Raw genomic sequence first — 25255 nt, forward strand, 5'->3', positions numbered from 1 at the left:
GATCTTTAGTCATGGAGCACATCAATGCAATTATTAAACACCCAAATTATCTAAACATTTTTCATATTTATTCTACTAATGAAATGTCTCCAGGATTTAAATGATTCATTACTTACCCCTGTTCTTTGAACTTCCAGGAAAATCGCTCTTTGGAATGATTTCTCCCAGACTGCCAACTCGCTGCCCAGCTCTACATTGAAATAATGACTCTTGCCATGTCCAACCATAACACTGAAACAATATGGCCTCTGGTCTTCAAGCTCAAAGTGCTGATGAATACCTAAATATAAGTTTGCTTGTAGCCAGCAATCATCAGCAAGCCAGAGCTGAAAGACATGTTTCAGTATGTGATTCTTCATCTAGCAAAAACAAACAGTTAAAGCAACATTGTCTTCTGTAAGTGATGGGTATTGGATACGTTATGTCATTGTGTTAATACTTACCTTGAAGAAACATTCTGAGAATTAAGTAATAATTTCAAAGGCAACTTCTCTCTTTGCTTCTTATTCACTTTACCCTTTCATGTAATCTGAGCTACTTCTGCTGCTCCTAAATACTGTCAAAGTTACCTAAGCAATACATACATACATAATTTTAAAGGAGTTTGTAGCAACACATTGTTTACAGTGAAAAGGAAGGAAATCTCTGGCTTGTTTGAATGTAATTTGAGAACTCTGTACCAGCTTTACAAGAGAATGTAACTATGTTCTAATTGGGTTCCAATATGCTAAACACCAAGGAATGCAGTAATTTATCAAGGACCCAAGGGCTTATTCTGGAAATGACAACGCGGGCTTTCAAATGTCTCCTAATAGCTGCCAATGCTGCTCTGCAAAGACAAGGAGTGTAAAGTGAGATCCTACCATCACCTTCAACAAGAAGAAGAAAAACTTCACATCAATCTTTCATAATAAAAAATATCCCTGTGACAGAATGTTTTGTAAATGAAAAAAAATATTCCAAGAAATTTCCCTAATCTTTCAAAACTTCACTGATTAGCATAAATATGGAGAAAAAGAAAATTAAACAAAAAAGACATTGGTTATACATCTGAGTACTTGCACTGACTGAATTTCCAAATTATGAATTTTTACAATTTCTATTTATCAGAGAGAGCCTTTTCCTATCTCTATTTCTCTATGATGGCATAGGGCAAAAAAGACTGAGAAAACAAAAAAAAGTAATTTGCAAAGAGAATATTATTTTTATTTTCTAAAGTGACCTGCAAGCAGAGTTCTCTCTAGCATTCCAGGTTCAGTTTAGGAGATTTGACCCTAGTCAAGCAGATCTGAGGCAAAACAAGTTACGTTTAACTGGACATAGGTGGCTTTGAAAAGACCAGAATGCAGCTTTGTAGTGGCACCCAAGTCACAGAATCTTGCAGTCAGGATAAGCTTTATGAAGATTAAGAATTATTTTTACAGAACCCTTAATAGTCTATCATAGCCTATCGAGGCTGTTGTTGAAACTCCATGCACATGAAAACAGACAACTGGATTTTGAGCATCCAAATGTAACGTAAACCATTCCAACAGATATAAAATAAATGAGTAAATATTCTGAGTCTTGTGTCCTTCCTGCTCTAGATGGACACACAACTGCCATCACAGGACAGCAGTGAAGTTCTACTTTTTAGTAATGAAAAGCAGAGAAAATAAATGGTCCACTAGCAAACCCTTCTCTGCGTACTGCTCTCATATTCACACATAGGATCAAAATACTCAGATGGAAATTGAAAATTTTGCTTGTGTGGGTGAATTAGTGAATAACACAAAGCTGGCAAATGTAACTTTACATAATTTACTCAGTTGTAGTCTGTTAAGCTATGGATGTTTTGTGGGGCACCTCAGAAGCACCACACAATGCCACCAGGGTTTGCAGCACTTCGTCATCAAAAATGGCCCTAGAGCTACCTGAGGAGAGAACCGTCTTGAGGAAGTTCAGTGTTATTTTATGATACTCCTTTGGACTGGTGCAAAGGAATCTGAAAAAAATACCTGCATATATATTATCTGGTGTTCAGCAGCCAGGGAGTGACAGATATTACACTTACATCTGTTTCAAGACTCAGTACTGCTCAGCCTGGCTCATTGACTACTATATTAATATTTTTTAGTTTGTATGTGAAAATGTCATGTGTGAAAACACCAGGCAATAAAAGAAAATAAATTTTTTTTTTAAGACAAATGGCTTTAAAAAATGCATCTAATATTCTCACCCCTGAAAAATATAGGCTTTCAGTAACAGTTCCAGTAAATATTTACCACTAAGTGTCATGAATATGCTAGTATGTGATGAATTTTAATTCACATATTTGTATATGCATGTTTGTGTATGCAAGTGTGTATTTATATGCAAGTATGTATACACACACACATCTAAAATAGAGTAAATATTTTGTTTTAAAATGCCATTTCAATATTGGATTCTTATTTTCCATTTTCAACTATTTTGTCATAATAAACATATATAAGAAGCTTACAATTATGTGAGTGATAAGTGCACCTCACTTCAAAATCCATCTTTTGTGAGAATATACAATAGAACTCTCCACCACAGCTTTGCACTAGTTCTAACCAGCGTCTGGAAATCCTTAAGAAAACCGTTCCCAAATGGCAGTTTTTACAGCACGAATTCCATCTTCCAGTCTGCAATTTCTTAAGACCTTTTTCTACTTAAGATTTTCGCAGTTTGCCTCGTCATTTATACCAAACAGAAAAGAGAATAAAACACTGAATTTGAGCTTTTGCACTTTAGCTAATGTATTCATGAAGACTGGCAATTAAACATTTGGTTATTAAAATGTCAAGAACATTAAAGATTTGAATCCTGGGTGTTTATTTCCCACTTATTTTTCTTAATGAAAAAGTATCACAGAATTTACTTTAAGAATAAATTGTCCTTGAAATTACCAGAATATTCAAGGAAGGACTGAGTTTCAAATCAATATTAAGATTTGAAGGAGAAAAAAAAAACCCAAACCATAGCAAAATCTTTTCAAAATGCATAATGAGCACATATTTCATTGATGCCTGACTTATTTATCAGGAAAAAGTAAATTTTAAAGAATATTAAGGAGACAGAACAAATAATCTGGGACAGAACCTCTGCTCTTTGCTGCTGTCTCAGTGACTGGCAGGACCTGAAGTTGCCCACATGTACCCAGCTGGAGACATGGTCACATTAAAATAACGCTATGCACAGAAAAATACGTTTCTGCTCATGCAGCCCATGCTCCAGAGCTGAGCTCAAGTCCCAGATTCCAGGACTGCTATTTTCCTGGGATGGCACTGCCCAACACACTTTCCTCTCCCCACATTTGTCAGAGAAGGGAACGTTCCTCCCTTGCCCAGTGCCTACAGGCTTCAGGCAGAGGAAAACAGGCAAAACCAAACAAAACCAACAACACAGTCAACAAAACTGGTGCAGGAAAACATGCTCACGTTGTTGAAAGTTAGTCTAGGACAAGTAGTTTGAGCAATCAAGCCATGGAAACTCCCTGCCACCCCATTCTTTGAAGAATTTTGTCATTTAGGACTACAGAGAACTCCCCTCTATGCTTTTCCTTCTGTGAACTGTCCTGAAGAACTGTGTTGCACCAGAAAAAAAAACCAATAGCCTTAAGTGGCACTTCCCTAGGATATGAAACTTAAACAGTTTTCCTTTGGCACAACGTTAAGTCAGGATCTGTACAGGTAACAAAGCAACAACCTTCCTTCTCCACAACCACGCCCATGGTCAAAGGAGGAACAGCAGAGAGAAGGACAGCAGCTGCTGAGAACTAATGCTAATTTGGATTTTTTTAGTGAAACAGCATTTTATCTGAAGGGACTGATCTTTCAGTTTTTCTTCTTCCTGATTATATGTTTGTTTTTATTCTCATAGTTCAGTAGGCTGTCATCTATTCTTACATCATCTGCAAAACAGTTTTTGACTAGCTGGTAGAGAACTAAATTAATCCACCTAATACAACTTAGAAGAAAATATCTTTTGTAAGTAAATTATTTAAACAGACTGCTACAGTTTTGTCCAAAATCCTTGCTTGGGACAAGCTAAACAGAAAACGCGACATTGTCTCTAGGTGGTGGATAAAAATGAAGAATTCTATGGTACACAAATGTACCATGTTGCCTTCTGTAATGTAAAACCTACTAAAATATTTGCAAACTACACATGATCTAAAAAAGACATAATTTTATGCTTCTAGTTACTGAAATTCAGTAAAGTATTTTAATATAGACCAGGAATTACAGCAAAATCATTCTTCACCACATTGACTTAATCTGAGCCAGTATGAAAAATGCAATATCCAGTTTTATTATGCTTAGTTGTTTGTCTCACTTGTACTTCACACAACCAGCTCTAATACTGAAAAAATTTCTTCACTATTGAAGCATTTTAGTAACTTGCTCACTTGGAGCTTAATTCATTTTCAATAGTCTCTTATAGTTGCATAGCTAATGCACTAGCCATTTCAAATAGTTTCAAAAATAGTTTCAAATCAAATTTTTTTTTTTTTTTTTTTAACAGATAGAGTATTTGAATGTTGTCTGTTCCAAGTTAATACTAACTTGAGCTTGTCTTTAACAGGAAAAGGCAAACTTGCTTTACTAAATAATATAATTGTAATTGTCGGGAAACCTACCTTGTGAATTTTAAATAGAACCTCACAGAGGTTATAGATTTTTTCAGCTCGTACCCAGTCTAGTGTGCTTACCTATAATATCAAAAGAAAATATTAACAACACATTCTTTATTCTAAAAACATGTACAGATGAAAAAAAATTTAAAGATTTCACTCATCATTATTCTACTGGATGTTTTAAATATAGGCACGGTACTACATTTAATATCCAGCATTTAGAAAAGACTGTCAAACAGTGTTCAGTTTTTACAGAAACAACATCTACAGGAGTCTTACTATAAATAAAAAGTATAAAATAGTTTAATTGATTTTTTCCCCATTATTACTACAGTATGATGGAAACCTCTTTATCATCTCTGTGGTGAGTTAAGTAAGGATATTTAATTATCAATACGCTAACATAGAGAACCCACGTGGTGGCTGTTTTGAAAAGAAAATAAATAATACAGGTTTTTGCCCATTACTGTTGATTCTCAAAAGGGATCTTCATGTGTCTTGTAAAATATAGTTTACTGCCTAGAAAAGTGGCCAGTTCATTATTTGGTCTTGAATTTCTCGAAGGGAAAGATTCTTTTTAATCTCAGTTAAAAGCAGGAGAATCCATCATTCCTGTTACTGGTTAGACAAAATAAAAAAGCATAAGCCTCAACTTAATATGCTGTTTGTGGAACTGAATTGAGTGACACAATCTATAACCTAAAAGCTGTTGAGACATGATTGGACTTTCATTTGCTCATATCATTTGTTTTGATTCCTGAACATTAATTTAAACTGTTGGGGTTCTTTGCTGCTATTAATGATGCTACCATGGACAACAGTGACACTACTGTGCCATTAAATTCCCTCTGAATACATCAGCCTTCTCCCCATTATCCTGTGCATTTCTTTCATCCTTTGGCTCTCTGTAACCTCTCATGACTTTTTCAGCAGAGGTAGCTAGTGATGATGAGAACTGTCAGCACCTATATAAGCCAAGATTTTCTTTTACTGTGTATGTCAGAAAAAGGCTACCATACTTAAAGCCAAGAGTGAAACAGTCTGAATATCACGATGTGCAAGGTCATCAGGAGAACATGTTGAGAAGGATTTTAAGGAGGGGAAACAAACATATTACAAAGGGATTCTAGAATCCAAGCAGACAGCTGACATTATTTATAGTTTTCTCAGAACTATCATGGTATGTCTAAGGTTAAAATGTTATTGCTATATACTCCATTGCTTTTTAAAAAAATCACAAATGATCATATACTTATAGTCAATGAGAAAAGCTGGAAGGAATCAGAAAAGTTCACAAAATAGTGCATTACCCTTCATTTGCTTTAAAGGATGTTTCCATTTCTTGCAGACTTTTCCATTACCACACATTTAATAACAGGGCAATGATAGCTAACTAAGATAAATGAGATACTGAAATATATTCCTTAAGCAATAAAAAAGTCTTTCTCATATATCCCCTTGGAATTGTTTCTGTAGGTATTCTATATACTGCAATTTATTTGGTTTATTTTAGCATGACAAAATTATTTTTTAGTAAAGCATTGGAAAAATGTTTCAAAAAAGGTATATTCAGAATGGGTCACTTAATGAGACATACATTCATTCATATGAATTTATTACTAATAGTGTCAAAACCAGTGTCAAAACACATGAAAGTACCAATTAGCATTCACTGAACTTCCACTTTAATCCTTGTTTGTCTAACACATGAATTTATGACCAACAGAAGGTGAATGTGATTATTATAATTGGAAGACCAACTCCTTAGCTAAGTCAATGCATTATGTGACATATTGATTACTTGGTTTTGTAGATATTTGCCTATATCAATCCTTTCAGAAATAATTTAAAATATAACATTTGTAAACTCACAAATAACACTGAGCTGACCACAGAGATAATAAAAATGAACAAAGACAGAAAAGATAGGAGCCTGAAGTTACAATTTTAAGTCCATAATGAGACTGAAATAAATATGCAGAGTTACAAAAGTGCTAAGTGTTGCAGAAGTACTTTTTACTTTAGCATGAGTGTCCTTAAGTTCCCTGTGTTTAAAAAAACAAGCATTACAGTAGATTTCCAAAAATGAACAAGATATTAAAATCTAGTTTTACTTAGACCAAGTGATCTCAGTTCAGGCTCATATTCCACATATACTTAGCAAATAGTATGAGCAAATGAAACTCCAGTCATGTGTATGTTAATCATTGATTTTTCTTTAAAAAGTTAAGACTTAAAATAGACATAAAACAATAAAGTTCAGTTCATTTTGACACAGAAAAGTAGTAAACAACAAGCTGAAAAGCAGTTACTCCCTAGAAGAGAATTCTGCAATTATAAAACAGGCATAAAAGACTTTCATGTCTGTTCAGAGATCAGCACTAAAGGGTTGACTAGAAATAAGAAGTAAACACAGAAACAGAGAGCATGTAAAAGAGAATCACACTTCAAAACTCACTAAAGTCAAAGAGAACAAAACATACTCTCTGAATTTATATGAACACTGAATCTTATTCTAGAAATCTCCAGTGCGCGCCCCCCCCCCCCCCAATATATATTAAAAAAGGAATCCATTTAATGAGTAAAACTTAAGGAAAAAAAATCAACAAAGTGGCGGTAATACTTATTACTGGAATACAGAGAATGCAACATTATCTGACACAGAAGCATCCAACCCACCCAGAAGTATTAAAAAGGCCTGAGAAAATGATGAATAATTTAATGTCAAGAGGAATTAATTTCACTGGCCTCTTCACTCTTCAATGGAAAACAGGAGCCAAGTATAATTTTAAAAAATAATTAAAATATACTAAAAAGGAAAAAAAAATATTAAGAAATGTTCTTGAGACCAACTACAATATAGCAGTATAAGAAGCTGAAGACATCCAAAACAACTCAAACACGATGGTACAAAGCACACACTGAAGAGCAGTCAGATCCTAGCAAATATGTGAACAAAATAAAGACAGACTTGCATGCAAAGTTAGAAAGTTCACCAAAAGCATTCACAGCTAAGTCTATGCCCTCCAATTCATTGCCAGCTCTTTCCAGATACGTTACACTGACATTATGTACAATGTAAATTACAAATACAAGTATTTAGAACTTACCTAGCAGTACTTTGTAACATTCAAAGTGTTCATGTGCTAATTAGATTATGCAAGTTTTTTTCTCTGTAATGCCTTTCAAAGGTGGAAGTATTTCTGTTACTTTCACATTATTCTTGTATTTATTCCTTTTGTTAAAACTATAAGCAGCATATGCAGTGAATCTCCAGCTGCTGTCATGTAAAACACTTCAGCACTATTTATTTAATCATGTTGAAAAAAGAGTTTTGTAATTCAAGGTAAGATAGCAGCTCCAAAGATACGGCTATTTTAAGACTAGAGTTTAAAAACCATACTGAACTATGAGGAAGACATAAAAAAATCAAACAGTACAATCCTCAACTACATACAGCACATGTTCCATAAAACCAAAATGTTTAATCTTCTAGAAATTTTCAATGACATAAAAAATAGTTTGGTTTTGCATGACAATTTTGAATAATGTCTCTCCAATTTCTTTTTCAGCATGAATTCAGACCTTTTTCAAGATCTGAAAATTGACAGAAATTAGATGCTTCTGAAATGCAATAAAATGGTCCTTGTATATTAACATTGACACAAGAATAATTTATATTTCTGCAATGGTGTTTTTCACATGTGCAATTTTCAGAAATATGTCATGATTCTAATATAGCAATCTATAAACAAAATCTGTAAATTACTTAAATACAGTCAGATAAGCCACTTTAGGAATGTAGAAAGATCATTCATTGTTAATCATATAGTTCTTGATATTTCTTTCTATGGTGAAGATTCTACATTTTTGGAAACACCATCTGAGATATTGTTAAAATGGAGTATAAATAGAATATTATTTGCCATAGTAATTTCTTTCATATTATATAGCAACATTTTTTCCCCAACTTTATTTATTTTTGCCAATGGGTAACAATGTCTTCCATTCTTATGAAAGTTAGCAGCTGTATTTACACTCATATAATCTTTTACACACAATGAAACAGAAAAAGAGTAGAAATTGTACCAGATGCTGTTACAAGCAGTTGTAAAGTTATGGGTAAGGCCATTACAAATAAAGATAACTGCATGACTTGTAGGTCATCTACTCTGTGCACACACTACATTGATACACTGATACACTACATTGATTGAGTATGCAAATAGCGGGACCATCGTAGAAGTATGTCTTAAAAAAATAATGTTAAACTCATATCTTCATGCAAGTCAAAACATCTGTATTTTTGTGATAGAATGATCAATTTTAAAATTTTTAATATAGTAAAAAAGTCAGTGGAAGAAGTGGTAGAAGAGTACTACTAAATATCTCTAGCAATAGCGAAAGAGCTCTATGTGTGGCTTTGTGTGGGGACTCGTGTTTCCACCTACAGAGCTGGGATATGTGACACAGAACCAGTGTTAGTGCACAGTGTGGGCTGGTGGCTCCCTGGGCACCAGGCAGGGCCCATCCCATTGCCCTGTACTGGGCTGACCCCACCCAACAGCTGAGCACCACACAGCCACTGGCTACCTCCCCGACACCCCGCAGCAGGATGGGGGAGAGAACATGAAAAGCAAAATCAAGAAAACTCATGGGTCAAAACAAGGACAGTTAAATAAGATATAGAAAGAGGAAAAAAACAAGTCATGCAAAGGTGATCACACCCTGCCCACCCCAAGCATACTGATAGCCAGCCAGTTTCCAAGCAATGGCTACTATTTTTTATTGCTGAGCATGATGTTTTATGGTACATAATATCCTGTTTGGCCTCTTTGGGTCAGCTGTCCTAGTAGTGTCCCCTCCCAACCTCTTTCCCACCCCCAGGGTGAGCAGTGTGAGAAACAGAAGCACTGTGCAAGCAAAGCTCAGCAACAGCCCAGTGTGTCAGTGCTGTTTTAGCCACAAATACAAACCCCACTGCCATATGGGCTGCTATGAAGACAGTTATCTCCATCCCTGCCAGGCCCAGGGCATTTCCCCAGCCCCTGGGACTGGAGACAGTTCCAGCTCTGGGCACCAAGCACCTTCCCGGGGTCAGGAATGGGCTGCGGCCGGTCTGGATGAGGGCCCATAGGTACACCTGGTTCACTGGGGCCATGGCTGAGCAGGGCAGGGCTGTGGGGAACTGGAGACCAGCCGGCTGTGCTGCTGGGGCAGGAGCTGACAGCCCTGGCGAAGCCCCAATGGGGTCCTGGGCTGTGGGAAGGGTGGAGGGAGCTCCAAGGAAGAAGGTCAGGGACAGTTAAAGTGGGAGGTACCCTCAGGGCACTGATAATTATATTCAAAGTGTGGCTTTAGATCCAGGCTTGAATTCTCCAGGTGGGTGACTGCTGGAAACTGCCAATTTCCTGTTTTACTTTTTTTCCCAATTTAAAACATCTGTGGAATGACTAAATAGCAAGAAAACTGGTCAACAGGTTTTATGATTTATAGGCTCTGTCACACTTACTAGTGTATCTGAGTACTGGGGTGATGTAACACATTGACCAAAGGGGTCCCCTTTGCTCATTTTTTTGAAAAGCCACAATTTCTACCAAAAAAAAAAAAACCAACAAAAAGAGTGCAGAAACGTAACAGAGTGTAATAGATACTGGCAAGTAACGTGGTACAAATACCATCAAATATTCACCCTTACTTGTCTGTTCTTAGTAGAGTGCTGAACATGATAAATGAAGTAGTTTATCCTCAACTATTATCATGTAGAAGGATCGTTTTAATTATATCTAAACTGTTTCTTCAATAACAGGTCTGAAAACAATAATTAGCATTCATAAAGGAAAAGAATTCATGTAGTGTGTTGTTTATTTCTTTAATATTTGGGGGGATTTTTTGCATTTTAATTGGACTATTGAACTTGAATAAAATTTTCATTTGACTTTACATACATGGAAATAATTTTTTAGAGGGGAAAAAAACTTAACCTTTTCCCAGATGTGCTGTCTCATTTTAGAAAGGGTAGTATTGCTTAGCCATTTAAAAATGCTTGATGTTAGCAGGAATCACTGGATTTACAATTTCAACCTACATAGAGAGAAAATGTTACTGATGGCTTCTCATTAAGGTTATTCTCATATAAGGTTAGAAGTGTATGTACATCCCAAAGGTACTGCAGATGGTACACACATAAAGGGCAGATTTTCTTTGGTTCAGCTGAAAAACTGGGAGATTGACCACCTTCTGAGGAAAATTATAAGGAAGCTGTATAACTGAAATTGCATTCAAATTCCGTATTTTATTCTCTTTTTCTTTATTTAAAGCAAAGGCTCCAGAAAAAAAAAAAGGATTAAAAAAATGCTATGTGGTAAGTATAGGTCACTTTTAAAGAGTGCAGAATTCTACAACTCCTTTCTCTTTCATATTTTAAATTAATTAATTAATTAATTAGCATTTTAAGATAAGTATTAGATAAGTCATCTGTTGTGAAATAAAATTCTTATTACTAGCCATGTAAATTATCAAAGCAAGATGATATGACTTGTTTAAACTGTACACAGCATTGGATTCTTTGTAACAGTTCAATCTCTTGCCTGTGTGCAAAATCCACAAGTATCTACTAATCCTATGGATGGTGGTTTTTATGGTTTATCTGTCTATCGGAAAACAGAGTAACTACCAACTCATTACATCTACAAAATACTTTAGACTAAATGTAAGATAAGAAATATTGGGTGTAACCAACCACAGAAAAATCTGAATTTAACAAGTTTCAAAAGTAAAACACTTCTTACCTATTACGAATTCATTGAACTATCCAGGTACAGTAAGATTTTCAGAGGACCTTGCAAGAGGTTACGTATTTAAAGCTTATTGAAATTCGGTGACATCTATGGCTTTAACTGCTTTTGAAATCTCAGCTGACAACTTTGCTCAGTAAGAAAAAACAAACCCAGACATAATATCACTTTTTTTTTTTTTTTACCGGTGGAGTGCTGAAAATGTAGAAGGATGAACCCTTCAGTGCCAGAAACTTGAATTTGTAAAGCTGAGATGAATCAGTTCCTTCAAGTCTCTCATTTACCCATCCCATATGTATGACCTGTAAAAGAAAATAACTGAAAGTTAAAGCTCATTTTTCAGTGAAGCATAAGATATATCTGAATAGGTTGAGCCTTTTCACAAGGGAGAGGGATCATATTAGAATAGGATGCATCATCCCCTTCTTCACATTTGCCTTCCCACCAGTACTGTACTCTTGAAGTGTTTGGTGTCATGCCAGTGTGTCAGAAATCCTTGAGGAGACTCAAACTTAGAGCACAGGTTGACTCTTATCTGAAATAATCACTATTCTAAAAGCCAACTATGTATGTCTCAGTAGATCCCCACCTGAGCCAGTAAAAATTCTAAGTGTACTGAAACAGTTCAGCCAGCAACTTATAAAAAACCTGGTCCTACATAATCAACAGCACAGTCAAAACTTGGACATACTGAAATTCCTGCTACATGTGACTCTAAAGAAATCCATCTGAACAAATCACTAGATTTATGTGAAATCAAACAGCTTTCTGTATGCTCATGTTTGCCACTGTTAACGAAGTGTTGTCACATCAGCTTTTTTTCAGAGTTTATATACTTTTATATACACTTTATCTCATGATGATTTTTCTTCTCATAGAATAAAATGTCAAATTCAGTTGTTACATAACTTTGTTCTATCAGTATTGCAACACATGCCTTAATATTTCAAATAAATTAATTTCAAGGAAAAAAAAAAGACTGTATGCTTCCCTTTTGAGGTTAATATAAAGGAATAATGCCATGGTGTGGTAGCAGTATATGTGCTTACCTAACAAAAATAAGAAACGTAAACATACAGGCTTCATTTTGCACACAGTAAGAGAAATATACTGCCCATGAAACATGTACTCAAATCTAGAGTGATCCGCCAATCTGACTGTAGAGCTTTTATTGATAAGCTTGCTCATTTTCAATTAAGGCTACACTTATGGACAATACTGAATTACACGGGGCAGAAATGTCTTAGCACTTGTGAATATACTGAGCCCGCAGAGCTTTGCTGGAAGTCAGTGGGCACAGACTGAAGAAGGCATTAATTATTTTTGTTCTACGGGTAGATTTGGGAAATATGTGATGATCTCAGGAATGCGTTTCTTCTGAAAGCCCAGTGTGTGTACCTGTAGCTATTAGCAACAGAGCACAAAAGTGGAAAGAATGGACAACATGTAGCTGATAGTATAGATGCATGCTCATGCTCTTATATCATGAAAATCTCATGTTTTCTAATTTTGTTACTTAATGTAACAATTATGTCTCTTATCAATCAACTTATTTAGAAATAAGTAGTAAACCAACATGTTGAGCCAGATAAACCTTCTCTTTGCTCTTTTACCAAGCTCCAGCATTAACATTTAAAGGAGATCAAAGGAACAGCACAATAGATACAGTAGCTTTTCTGATTCTCACTTTGGTATTGTGTAAATTTAATAACTCTCACCAAAAAATTGTTTCTGTACTAGTCAGCAAAGGTTTAAAAACAGGATGTTCAGACACTTCTTTGCTTTAACAAAATATACTATAGTATTTTTGACAATCTACTACAAATATTATATATTGAGTTGATCAGCATGGTAATATAATATAAAATAATCCAGACATAAAGAATAATGTCCAAATTGCAGGGAACAGAAAATACAATATTCTCCTTTACATTCATAAAGCCATGTTTGTTGTCTTGCAAATGGACACAATTTATTAACCTCTAACACTATTAAAATCTTTACTGAAAATGTAATTTACCGATTAAATTGATAAACAGATAAGCAAAGGATGTGGCTTTCTATGTTTTCTTTGTTTCTTATCATTATCTTCACCATTTATTCTTACAGCAACACTCACCAAATAATTTTGGAATTATCCAGAAAGTCAAAGGGCAAAACTAAGTCACAGATAAAGTGCCCAGGTCATTCACTGAACATCATATTTTAAAGCAAACATGACATTTTCTGAGAAAGAAAACTATATATTTTGCTGCAAAACATAGATGTTCATTTAATGTATTAAAAGAAGGAAAATGTGAAGTTCTTCATTGAAAATCAGGGCAGAATGGTATCAGAAGACTTCCACTCTCGTTGAGATTGTTGAGGTTCTCCACTTGTTGAGATTGTGTTTGCACTTCAGAATACACACGTGATTTACAGAAAAAACTCCATTTATCTAGTTGACAGAAACCACAGGTTGGTCCGTAAGCACTAGTCCTAAGTACCAACAGTAGTGCAAAAGACAACTGTACTTTCTTTGAATAAAATTCTAAATTTAGAAAAAGGGCACTGAATTTCTCTAACTGAAGTAAAATGTGTTTTCTGTCCAAGGTTTCCGTCTGTGAAATAGGAATAATTTCCTTTACTTATTTTATGGAATTCGTGTGAAGGCCCTGTCATTGTTGTATTCTTGTCTATGGCTGCAAGATGCGATAGGAGCACCAAATGTTGAAGCCTTGATTTAGTGTAGTACTTAATCTTCTGGATAGGTCTCTTGAGCATGTATTTAGCTACGAACACAAGACAACATTTTCTAATTAGCTCCAGACACATTTTTGGGCATGTGTTCTAGGTGTTTTACTGAAATAGAACCGTATTATTATTATTTTGATTGCAATTACACTATACTGTGACCAGTCTACCTGTGGCAGTTCAGAATCAAGAGACTTGGTTTGAAGTATACCCTTCAGCACAAAATAAATGGATTTTTATAATTATTAACAGCTATAAACTCCATGTTAACCTGTTCTGTATGCTGAAATCTCTCAAGCTCTGACAGCAACAACAACAAAAAACATAATTACAAGAACAATAAGAATGACAACATTGTAATACCACTCTTGAGCTATATAGACTGTGATAAGGTCACCTATTCATTCCACTTCATCAAACAAAACCGAACAGCAATACTTCAGTTACATTTTGAATACAATGCACTGAATCTTACTCTGCTTGATTGAAATGACTAACAAAAACTCCAATTACAGGAAAAAAGAACTCCAATCAGAAAAAAAAAAAAATAAAATGATAGATCATCAAAGCAAAGGGAAAGTTTTAGAACCTTAAATTTTAGAAAGTTTTAGGGAAAGTTTTAAAATTTTTTTTCCCCAAATTTGATTATAATTCTCAAGAGATATCAGAAAATGATTTAAAGTTTTTTCAATTTTCTTTAAAACCATTACCTAGCTTTGCATTGTCAACATGATTTGTGGAATGAGGAAACAATTATATACCTCACAGTAGAAATAAGAAAAAAATGGTCTGCTGATTTATATATTACAAAAGAAAATAAAAACGTATCTGTAAAAACTAGCTAGTATATAATAGTTCAATGTCATTAAAAACCAAACCAAAACAAAAATAAAACAAAACAAAACAAGTCCTTCCAAAGGTCTTTTAAATCCCAAGATTACAGTTTGTGTGTTAGCACCATGAAACAACTAAGTATTAAAGGTGCTGGTAAACAAAATGTTGAGGCATTTCCTGAACTTTCTAAAAGACACCTATAAAATGAAGGCCTCTATAAACTTGTTCCACTTTTTTAAATGAAGATGTGGAAAAATTCAACAAGTAGCACAGTTGTAGATCAGTTTAAAATTTGGAGAAGAGTATCTCTGCAGAATACTGATAGAAATCTCAGCGCATATATACATTCAGGAAGAAAAACAGCTAGAAGAGTGTGCTGGTTTGACTGAAAGCAAGTTAATTCTCTTCATGCATTTAGAAACTCCTCTTTTTCACAGCTAGCATGGTCACTGTTCGGATTTAGTTTGAGAATAATAAGATACCACCTTCAAGTAACTTTGCAGTGGTTTTGAGTTAGAGGGAAGAGAATGTAAGAACTTTCTGATATCTCAGCTGCTGTCTAGGAGACCAAGGTCTTTCTGGGCATTCAATCTGCAGCTGTGAGACAGCTGGGAAGGGGGCATAGATGGGACAGACCTTGGAATATTCCATGCCATTAGCCTCATGCTTCATATTTAATGGTATTGGGGGTTTCTGGCCATTTAGACCCTGCTCTGTTTCAGCTTTGTTCCAGTTGAGTTTCTGTTCAGGAGTTCCATTAGTTTGGTTAGTTTTTGCTAGTTCTGCCTTTTGCTGTTCTGCCATTTTTCAGCTGGCCTCTGGCCCCTTCTGCCTTTTTGGCCTCTACATTTTGTCTCCCCTACTTGATGGGTGGTGGTGGGGTGTGAGCGCGCAGCTATTGTGGTTTTGATTGCCAGCTGGGGTTAAACCAAATTGGGTCTCAGTATGTGGGTGGGGATATTAGTCCTGGGATAAAAAACTGTTCTGTTATTTGGATTGAAATCTGCCATTTCAGATTTTAAGGAGTGCTCATAAGGCATAACACCACAAGCTGTCCCATTCTCAGCAATGCTTTCACCATTTTATTCCCATATTTCATGATCAATTTGAAACTGCTCTTTGAAACTGCATGGAAAATGACCCACGCATCTGGAAAATTACCCATACATCATCAATGTATTATTAAGTTTCTAATACATACTAATACACTTTCCAAATGTTCCTATACAAACCAAATGAGCAATCGCACTCATTATGAGAAGATAAAACAAGTCACTAACAAAATGTAATCCAATCATAGCAGATAAATGAAAGTTCTTATTTGCAGTTATTGGTTTTCTTCAGCAATAAAGAATCCAGATGCTGCAATGACTGGAAACTTAACATGTGTTATATTTAATAAAGCAATCAGTACATTTCGTATATAGCACTTTTAGTTAAATAGTTATGAAAAGTAAATGACGCAAAACACTCCAGAGGGAAATGAAGAAAGAAAATCAAGTAGATCTCTGATGTATGAAATGTCAGAACAGATGGGTACACTTATGTAATTAAAGTGGGATAAGAATGTACAACAGATGCCAGCTTGGCCTGCAAGTTAAGAACCAGTGTTATACCATGAAGCACAATGGAACAATACAAAATTAAGAAAGCAAAGAGAAGTATATCTTGAGGTAGTTTGAGCAATTTTTTTTTGTTCTTTTCCAAAGCAAGTAGTAGACTGAATGTTTTGAAAAGTACAGGTATTGGGAAAGAAAAAAAAAAAAAGGCAGTCCTTACAGAAACATAATTACTAACTAAAAAAAGAAAAAAAAAAATGGAATGCTAGCAGTTTTATTGTGTTATATTAATTGTTTCCATAGCACATCAATTAGATTCAGTTATGTCCGAATGGCGACTATTTAAAACATAACATTTTAGAGATGAAACTACAGAAGAATTTGGAAGTCACAAAACTCAAGTGTTTTATGTGCTTCAGCTGAAGAATGAAATTTATAAATCCAAGCTGGGCACAGTATGAACACCATCAACAGCAACATGTCCACACTAACCCAAAGGCAACAATGAAGACAGGTATGTATCTGAATTCATGCATCTTCCAAGGAATTGGCTGCCTTTGCAAACTTTGGATTCTGAGTCCTTTTGGGTAGTGATAATGTTTCTCCATTTCATTTGCTTGTTTTAACAAGGAGGCTTGGAAAACTGCAGCTGTGCCACTCACCTTTTCTCATAATAGCCTTCTTGTTCAAGTTAGGATCCAAAACATAAAACTCACTCTTGAATACAGGTACCAGTAAGTTGCCTTATTGGCTATGCATCCTTATACTAAATCAGCAGTTCTACTTGTGCACCAGGAATGAACCAAACTAAATAAAAATGGAAAACACAAATCCTTCTTATAACAACAATAAAATACACCTAACAAGATATTGTTCTCCTCACCAAATAAAGGCTCAAATTTTTTCTTCTGCAGTTTGGGAAAAAAAAACCCAAATCTTTCAAACTATAACTGTTTTGCTATAGCTGTTGCAAGACTCCTCAAAGAAACTCAGTCTCAGCTTCCTTCTACATGTTATATCCCAATCAATAAAATTATAATTCTGCTTAAAAATATGTTAACATAATTTTAATTAGAGAATAATCCAGAAGAAGGACTGATCTCATAGTAGTAATCCAGCGAAATCACAGTTCTGTAATATTGAATGGAAAAACAATGGGTTCTAAAAGCTGTGAAGAGCAGATGCCTTTGGAGACAATTTTGTAATTTAAAATCTTTCTCACAACCCACAAGACAGAAATATACAGAGAAAGGGAGAATAAAGAAGAGTTGTTGATTATTTTTTTTTAATATAAATATATATTCTAACAGCTAAGGGGAGCTCAGGAAGGCAGCTTAATCAGAGACCATGATTCTTCACCAAAAACCAAATTGCTTTGTGCCACTCACTGGCAGAGACACCACAGACCCAGCTGAAAGCTGGAAGATGTGGCCAACATATTAGGGTAAGAAACACTGCTTAGATACACTCTTGTACATTTTTTCTTAAATAGGAATAGTTTTCCTTTGCCTGACACATTCTATAGAGTTTCTAGAATGCAACGTTTTTAAGTCTTACAACTTCAAAGAGTAATGTAATATAAACTACTTCATTAACAAAAAAAAATGGGACATACGAATACCATGAACATACTGTGAACATACTTGTTTTATAAATAATAGTGAGACTTCATGAAATATGTTCGGAAATGCAACTACTGTTTTCAGAATTCTATTATGTATAGATTGGTTTTGTTGAGTTTGGTGAATATACAGATTTTCTTTTTTTTCTTTTTTTAAGTTTGCTTGTCTTTAAAATCAGTATGGTAGTAATAGTTATTTACCTCACAGAGGCACTACATATTAGCTAACTGACTAGGTGAAAAAGTTAAAAAGTTAAAGTGCTTTTAAGTGGTACTTCTTCCCTTAGAATAAGTTTTTTTAAGTGGAAGACCTGAGGTCCCAGAAAAAATCTCTGAAGCACACCAAGCCAATTTTATTAGGAACTGCATAACTGGCCTCCCATATAAATAAAGATAAAACAATTACCAAGCGAGATCTCAAATATATCTGTACATAGTCTCTTTATTCTTAAGGGAATTTAGTCTTGTTCCCTTTCTACAGGTGGCAATTGTAAAATTACAGTCTGCAAGAATCTAACTTTTCCAGAATAACCATTAGGAGAAAGTAATTTTTCTGTTATATGATGTATTTTTAAAAGGTTTTTCACTGTTTTTGAGAAAAAAGAAAAAAAAATAATTAATGTGCAGGGTTTCTTTTATTCTTCAGCATGAAGCCAAGCAAATGTGTTCATGGCATACCTGGGCAGACGTGCTGTTAAGATGAACAATGCAAACGCCCCCGTCATGTTTGAAAAGTTCCTTATTCAGAATTAGGATCATATAATTAACAAAAACAGAGTGGAGAAGAGGCTTCTACGAAATTTAGTACCTTATCCCTCCAAACACACAGTACCCATGATACCTATTTTTTTTTTTTTTTTTTCAAATGCTTCCTTAATATTTTAAGGATCTCCAGCAACTGAGACTTCATAATGTCTCTCAACAATCTATTCGGTGTGTTATTATCTTTACAAGTGATGAGGAAGTCTATTCCTTATGTCAAACATGAATCGGTCTTGTTGTAACCACAATTTAAGACTTTTTTTTGCCCTATCCCTTAAAACCTCAAATGATTTTGGCCTTTGACTGGAAGAGTAAAAAAAGATTATTCAGTTCCACAAACAAGAATGTGCAGCCTGTGTGGCACTATTCCTTGCTTCTTCTCACATGTTATTCTCTGAGCACAAAGTTATAATTCCTGAATATTTCTTTCATGCCTCCCTCTGTGTCTTTCTTTCTACACAGGCCATGGAAAACCTCTGGTCAATATCCTTTCAGAAACATAGCACACAAAATCAGACGCAGAACTCCTGCCTTACAGCAGCAGGAACAGCCAGCATGTCTTGCAGTAACTCATGCAGGTGATTCTTGCCTCTCTCAACAGCCATAAGAACACTGATTGCTATGGCATGTGAGTACATGGCCAGCCCTGGCCTGATGCTAAACTGACAAGGTGACAATGTGGGAAACAGCTGACCATTGCATACAGTGCAAAAGGAAAACTTGGTTGGCCAACTCAAGCCCTGGACTAAACTAATAAGACAATAATGGGATAAACAAGCAGGTGAAATATATGAAAAGGAAGTTATCAGGAACTCCCCTTATGTGAAGAATGGCAAAAGATAGTGAAAAAAGGGGTACTGACTTACTGACAATGGTGATGGTATCATATATTAAGTCTGAAATAACTAAATAAGCGTCTAAAAATCACACAAAACAAGGGCCAGTGGGGAAGCAGTACAAGGTTGGTGCATTGCCTACCTGGAAGGGGGAAAAATGGGGGAAAAGGGAATATAAGGTAAACCATATGAATGGAGGTCTCTGTTGATCAGACCCATACCTGCCTACCACAAACTGATGTATAATACTTCATAAGAATAAATCATAACAATAAATCTGTTGTTTCTAAGACCGTCTCTATCTGATTGACTTGGGCAGTCAGGTGCATCCAGGATGGCCTCTCTAAGTGCTAGCAAGGTGATGAAGGATGGATCAAACATCCCTAAAATGATTTACATCCCCAGATACAAGTATTTTCCAGCAACAACAACTCCAGTTGTTTTCCACAGCCTCACATATACTTGATTACTCTTGTTTATGTGCTGTACCATAATTGGCTTCCACCCTCTTTTTCAGACTCATTCTTCAATCTGTCAAGATTATTCTCAATGCTGCAAGACTGCATTTTAAAGCTTCATGCCTACAAAGTTATTAGGCTTACTTTTGGTAACATACTATAAAGGATGTATTCAAGGGAACTGGATCCAGGGCAGACCTTCTCAAGCCCTCTAGTCAGTATGTCACTTTTGAAACTGAACCATTTATACCTATTATTGGATTATCCAACAAAGACTGTACAACTATTTCTGTATAATACTTGCTTAAAATACTGTAATGTCAAGAAATGTCATAAACCTTACTGGAATCAAGACACATTGCAGCAACTGCCTGTCACCCATCCACAAGATGTGTTATACTATCATAGGAGTAAAGTAGATTGGTTGTCACTATTTATTCTTGATAAATCCTTCAGGGCAGTCATTCACTTGTTATCTTGCAGCTGCATACAAAAAAATTGTTTATTTATTTCAAATTTCTTTCTAGACACTGAAGTTAAATTGACTACTCTCTAATTCTCCAACTTCTGTTTCTCTTTCCGTTAACAGTCATGATGTTTGCCCTTTCCTAGTCTTTTGATATGTCGCCTGGCAGAGACAAATTCCCTGAAATATCTTGATAATAGCTCTGAGATTACTTTGACCAGTTTTTCAAATATCACCAAGCATAAAAAGCATACATACCACTAAAATTTCCCTTTGTATTCTAATCTGAGAATTATTGGCTTTTGCTGGTATTGCTTGAAACAACCATTTTTTGCATTTGACCTTTTTAGTGAATGCTGACCTCTGATATATTGAGAAGAAGACAAACATTTTCCTTTATGTTCTTGCCATTAATGCACTTAGAGGATAATATTCTGTTACCCATCTATCCATTGCTGGTTGTATCTTAATCTGTGTCCTGGCCTTCCTGGTACTATCACATGCTATGCTTTTACAATCACTGTCTCTTGATTTCATTTTCTGTATGATTACCTCTGGAGGTTAAAGAAGATGTTGCAAGAAATCAAAACAAACAAGACAACAGATTATCATAGGAAGTAGTGAAAAATCTGTGTTATAGCATCACAAGAAAAAATATACGTCTTCTTAATTAATATCTGGTCAATATTTTCCACTTCTGTTTAGAAGCAACTGTATTTTTATAATGGAGGACAGGAAATTACTGTATTAGTCTTAAAAACATAAAAACACTACCCAGCAAACAGTTGTTCTGCACATAGAATTGCCTAATTTACCATTTCATAAAAAACATAGAGCATTCCAGCAGTGAGTATGCCTTTTAAAACTAAGTCCCAAATCTAACTGCTTACTGATAAAACAGAATCAAGTGCTTTGAAGTCTCTAGAGTACTGTAATAAATTATATCAAGCAGAGTCAAGTTATATTTCGAGAATGGCAGCTGTAAACATCCTCCACACTCAATAAAATAATGTACAAACTGGCTCCTCATGGAGGACCAACATGCTCTAAAATTACCCAGTGCATAGATCCTGTATGCTTCTATCTACACAGATTATTAGAGCCAGAGATTCAGCAGTGGTATATATGGAATACATTTCCAATTTGTGTATTTCCTGCATATCTATTAAAACATTGCAGTCCTTGACACGGACTAACTGGCATGACGTGCCCTGGGATAACTAGAACTCTCCAAACAATTCTCAAGGACAGTCTGGGATTTTAAGCATTAGTGGGAACAATTTCCAATAGGCAGTTTAAAGGCAGACACCTTGCTTTGGTAGGAGAAGGGAATTTAGAAGGGTGGCAGTAGCCAGACTATGCCAATCAGCTTCATGACCTGGTACTGTTTATTTTAACAGTACAAACATAATAACTGCAACTACTACTATTTTTCCTACTACCTCTTTCTAACTTCAAATCATAGACACAGGGCAAAGTTGAAACTTTGTTTGACATCTTCTTTTGGCAAGGAAATCGATAAATACAGCTGGTTTAGACCCAGGAATCCATATCTTAGTCCTTCCACTTTCCAATTTGCTTACGTGTACACCCATGGAACTCATAATGTTCTGGAGATTCAGTTTCAAGTAAAACCCGTCAGGGGTAGTATGAAAGACAGGGAAGAAAGCCAAGTTTAGCAAAGTATTTTTTTTATTTTCTTGATCATGAATCCCTGTTTGTTAATATGATCTATGAAAACCAGAATTTGCATGAAATCTATCCTGATCCAACATCTTCCCTTTATGAAACACTAAGTAGGACTCTAGAGGCAATAAGGAAAACTCAATGCCGGCAATACAATAATGAAAGTCTGAGGAGCTCTTTAATTCTTCAGGAATGTCCATACTCAAAAGCAAAGATAAATTTGGAGCTATCACAAATTTTACTTCAAGGCAGTTCTCTTCAAGTGACCTTCAATCTCTTAAACTTAACCTTTCTCTAAATTTTAAATCAATTGTATTAACAAGAGTTATGTAGGTTTGCACAAACATTATGTAACTGACATTAATAGGCTCCATCAATCCAGGGCAGCTCAAGTCCTCTTCAGTTTTCAGTTATCATTGCCAAGTTTTATTTTATTTTATTTTCAATATATGTATATATGTATATATTGCATATATATACATGTATATATATATATATGAGAGATTCACAGTTCGGTTGCTTTTAAAGCAGATTTTCACAGGACATTTTGAAGTCTGTCTTTTTCACATTTGCTCCTTTAATATTTCTGTGTTTAATAGTTTTATTTACTTGACCAGCCCAAATTAACAATAAACTTTATTCTTTCTTACTCTTGTTTTTGGCAGAGGACAATTCAATGTTTGTTGCTGTCAGGCTCACCTTAAATTTTCAAGTCCTGAAATTAAGGTCCTAATTTTAATTTATTTTCTCTTTAGATTTGGAATGGAAAAAGTGAAAAAGATTTATTTGTATTCCCTAACTTTAGGCACCTATTTTAGATAATATATTAAGAGGCCACTCTTCTTTGGATGTCAGTATAGTCAAGACAGAAAAAGAAGATCCTATAAAGGATGGTTTAAAGCGTTGTTTCATATTAGAACAACTCTCTGGAACAGAATAATTTTCTGCCTTGACACTCCATAAACTAGGCAGTTTATGCAGAAAAGTTTGTTTATTTAAGAAATCAAATTAGGTAGGTAGTGATAGGTTGTATAACTGCTGCCAATATTTTTTTTTTTTTTAATGTAGAAGAATATCTCTTCTTTTTACCAACTAAACCCATGATGTGTGCCCAAACTGACATGAATAAACTTTAAATAGTTACTAACATACTTGTAGTAGAGAGTTAATCCTACAAAAGATAACCAAATTCAATACCTTACCCCCTGGCATTCATAATTATATGTTTTTCATAGCAATTTAACAGATAATTAAAAGCCATAGCAGAGAGAGTAATTAGATGCTCTCTTCTTCTACCGATAGGTATTTATTTTGGTTTTGGGGGTAACTTGATTAACTACTATACACAGAAGTAAACTCCAGACTGGTATTTTTTTTCTTTCAAAGTATTGACCCAAATATAAGAAAATAGTTTCCTATGTAAGAAAATGCCAATGGTTAAATATTTTAAATAACTTCTAGAACAGTCTATAAATGTCCAAGTACATTTTACAAATATAATGATGAAATATGGAAGAACATATAATCTGTTAAACTAATAAATATATATTTGATCCTGATATGAAGAATTTTTTGACTCAGTCTTTGACTTCTGTAATAAAATTCCATAATACATTTCTGCAATAAAACAGTATGAAAGGCATCTTGCCTAATTTTCACTTTTATAATCTACAAATCCAGCATTTTTGGAAACAGCAGGGATTGGGTTCTTTCTTCCTGAATAATGATTCAATGCCAGACTGATGCAGTGAAAGGACATGTAAGTGAAACTCATTAGTTTTATAATACAGGCTTCAAAGTACTTTCCAGAATAACTGAATTAGCCTGGAAAACGCTACTACGCTAATTTACAAAGTAGATTAAAAAACTCTTTGCGATGCTACAAGAAGTAAGAATACTTCCCAATGCAGTAAATTCATCTGGGTCTTCAGGACTAGCTGGAGCAGAAGAAATATCTCATCAGGCTCCTGAGCTCCAAATTGCCAGACAGACACCATGGCAAACGTAGTCTACACAACATGATGCATGCAGAACAGATTGGATTTGTAATAAACTCCTTGGCTATCTGTACACCACATGTGATGTAAATACAGAGTTAACTTGTCGGACTCACCGCTGTAATATTGCACGCAAACATATACTACAATTTCTAAGACCTATTCCCGAGTTCCTTTCTCTCCCTCATTTATTTCATGGATCCATCTAATCCACTTCTTAAGTATACAGTGGAGGATTCTACTCATTATTGTGGATTAGTAAGAATCTGTTGTTTCAAGTATGTCACTTCAGAACTTCAGACCATAGAAGACTTAGAATTTTAAAACTGACTGAACATGTGTATGCAAGCTCTACAAATTTTGCAAGTTAATGCAATGACAAGAATTGAAAAAATTGGATAATATAATGGAAGTTTTACCTGATCTGATGGAGAACAGCATTTATTTGCCATTTTCATCTATGAAAGAGAGACAGAAGAATACACAGTGTTATTAATATGCTGAAATGTTTCTCTATAGCAATTAGCATTGACTTAGTTATTGAATAGGGTATTAACATTCCAGATTATAAGAAATTAAATCATTCAGTTGATAAATACTAGATTTTTACTATTACACTAAATATACAAAACTAAAGACTCAGTGGATGGGAAGCCTTTTATCAGAGTTTTCATTAAATCCTTCACAAAGATTTGCATTTATGAATTTAACTTTGCCACTCTGAATGAAAATATTACACTGTACTGTAGACACCTCACTTAGGTGTCAGTTAAACAACTGCTTAGCAGAATGAGACGTGATTAAACACCTGTGAAATGAAGGTCATAGAATGTAAAATCTGTTTAAAGATTAAGGGAATACTGT

General features: G+C 34.9%; 1 protein-coding gene across 1 annotated transcript in view; it reads right to left on the reverse strand.

The window, feature by feature from the left end:
* Positions 1-25255, reverse strand: part of SNTG2 (syntrophin gamma 2) — a gene marked incomplete at both ends in the record, with an annotated part of 249420 nt that overhangs the window by 31700 nt on the left and 192465 nt on the right. The window contains 4 exons of the mRNA XM_080342144.1: positions 117-326; positions 4646-4717; positions 11625-11741; positions 24811-24849. Of these exons, the coding sequence (XP_080198270.1) occupies positions 117-326; positions 4646-4717; positions 11625-11741; positions 24811-24849 (438 nt within the window). The remainder of the gene's footprint in view (positions 1-116; positions 327-4645; positions 4718-11624; positions 11742-24810; positions 24850-25255) is intronic.

This window comes from Nesoenas mayeri, assembly GCF_963082525.1.
Source record: "Nesoenas mayeri genome assembly, chromosome: 3".
NCBI classification, from domain to species: Eukaryota; Metazoa; Chordata; class Aves; order Columbiformes; family Columbidae; genus Nesoenas; species Nesoenas mayeri.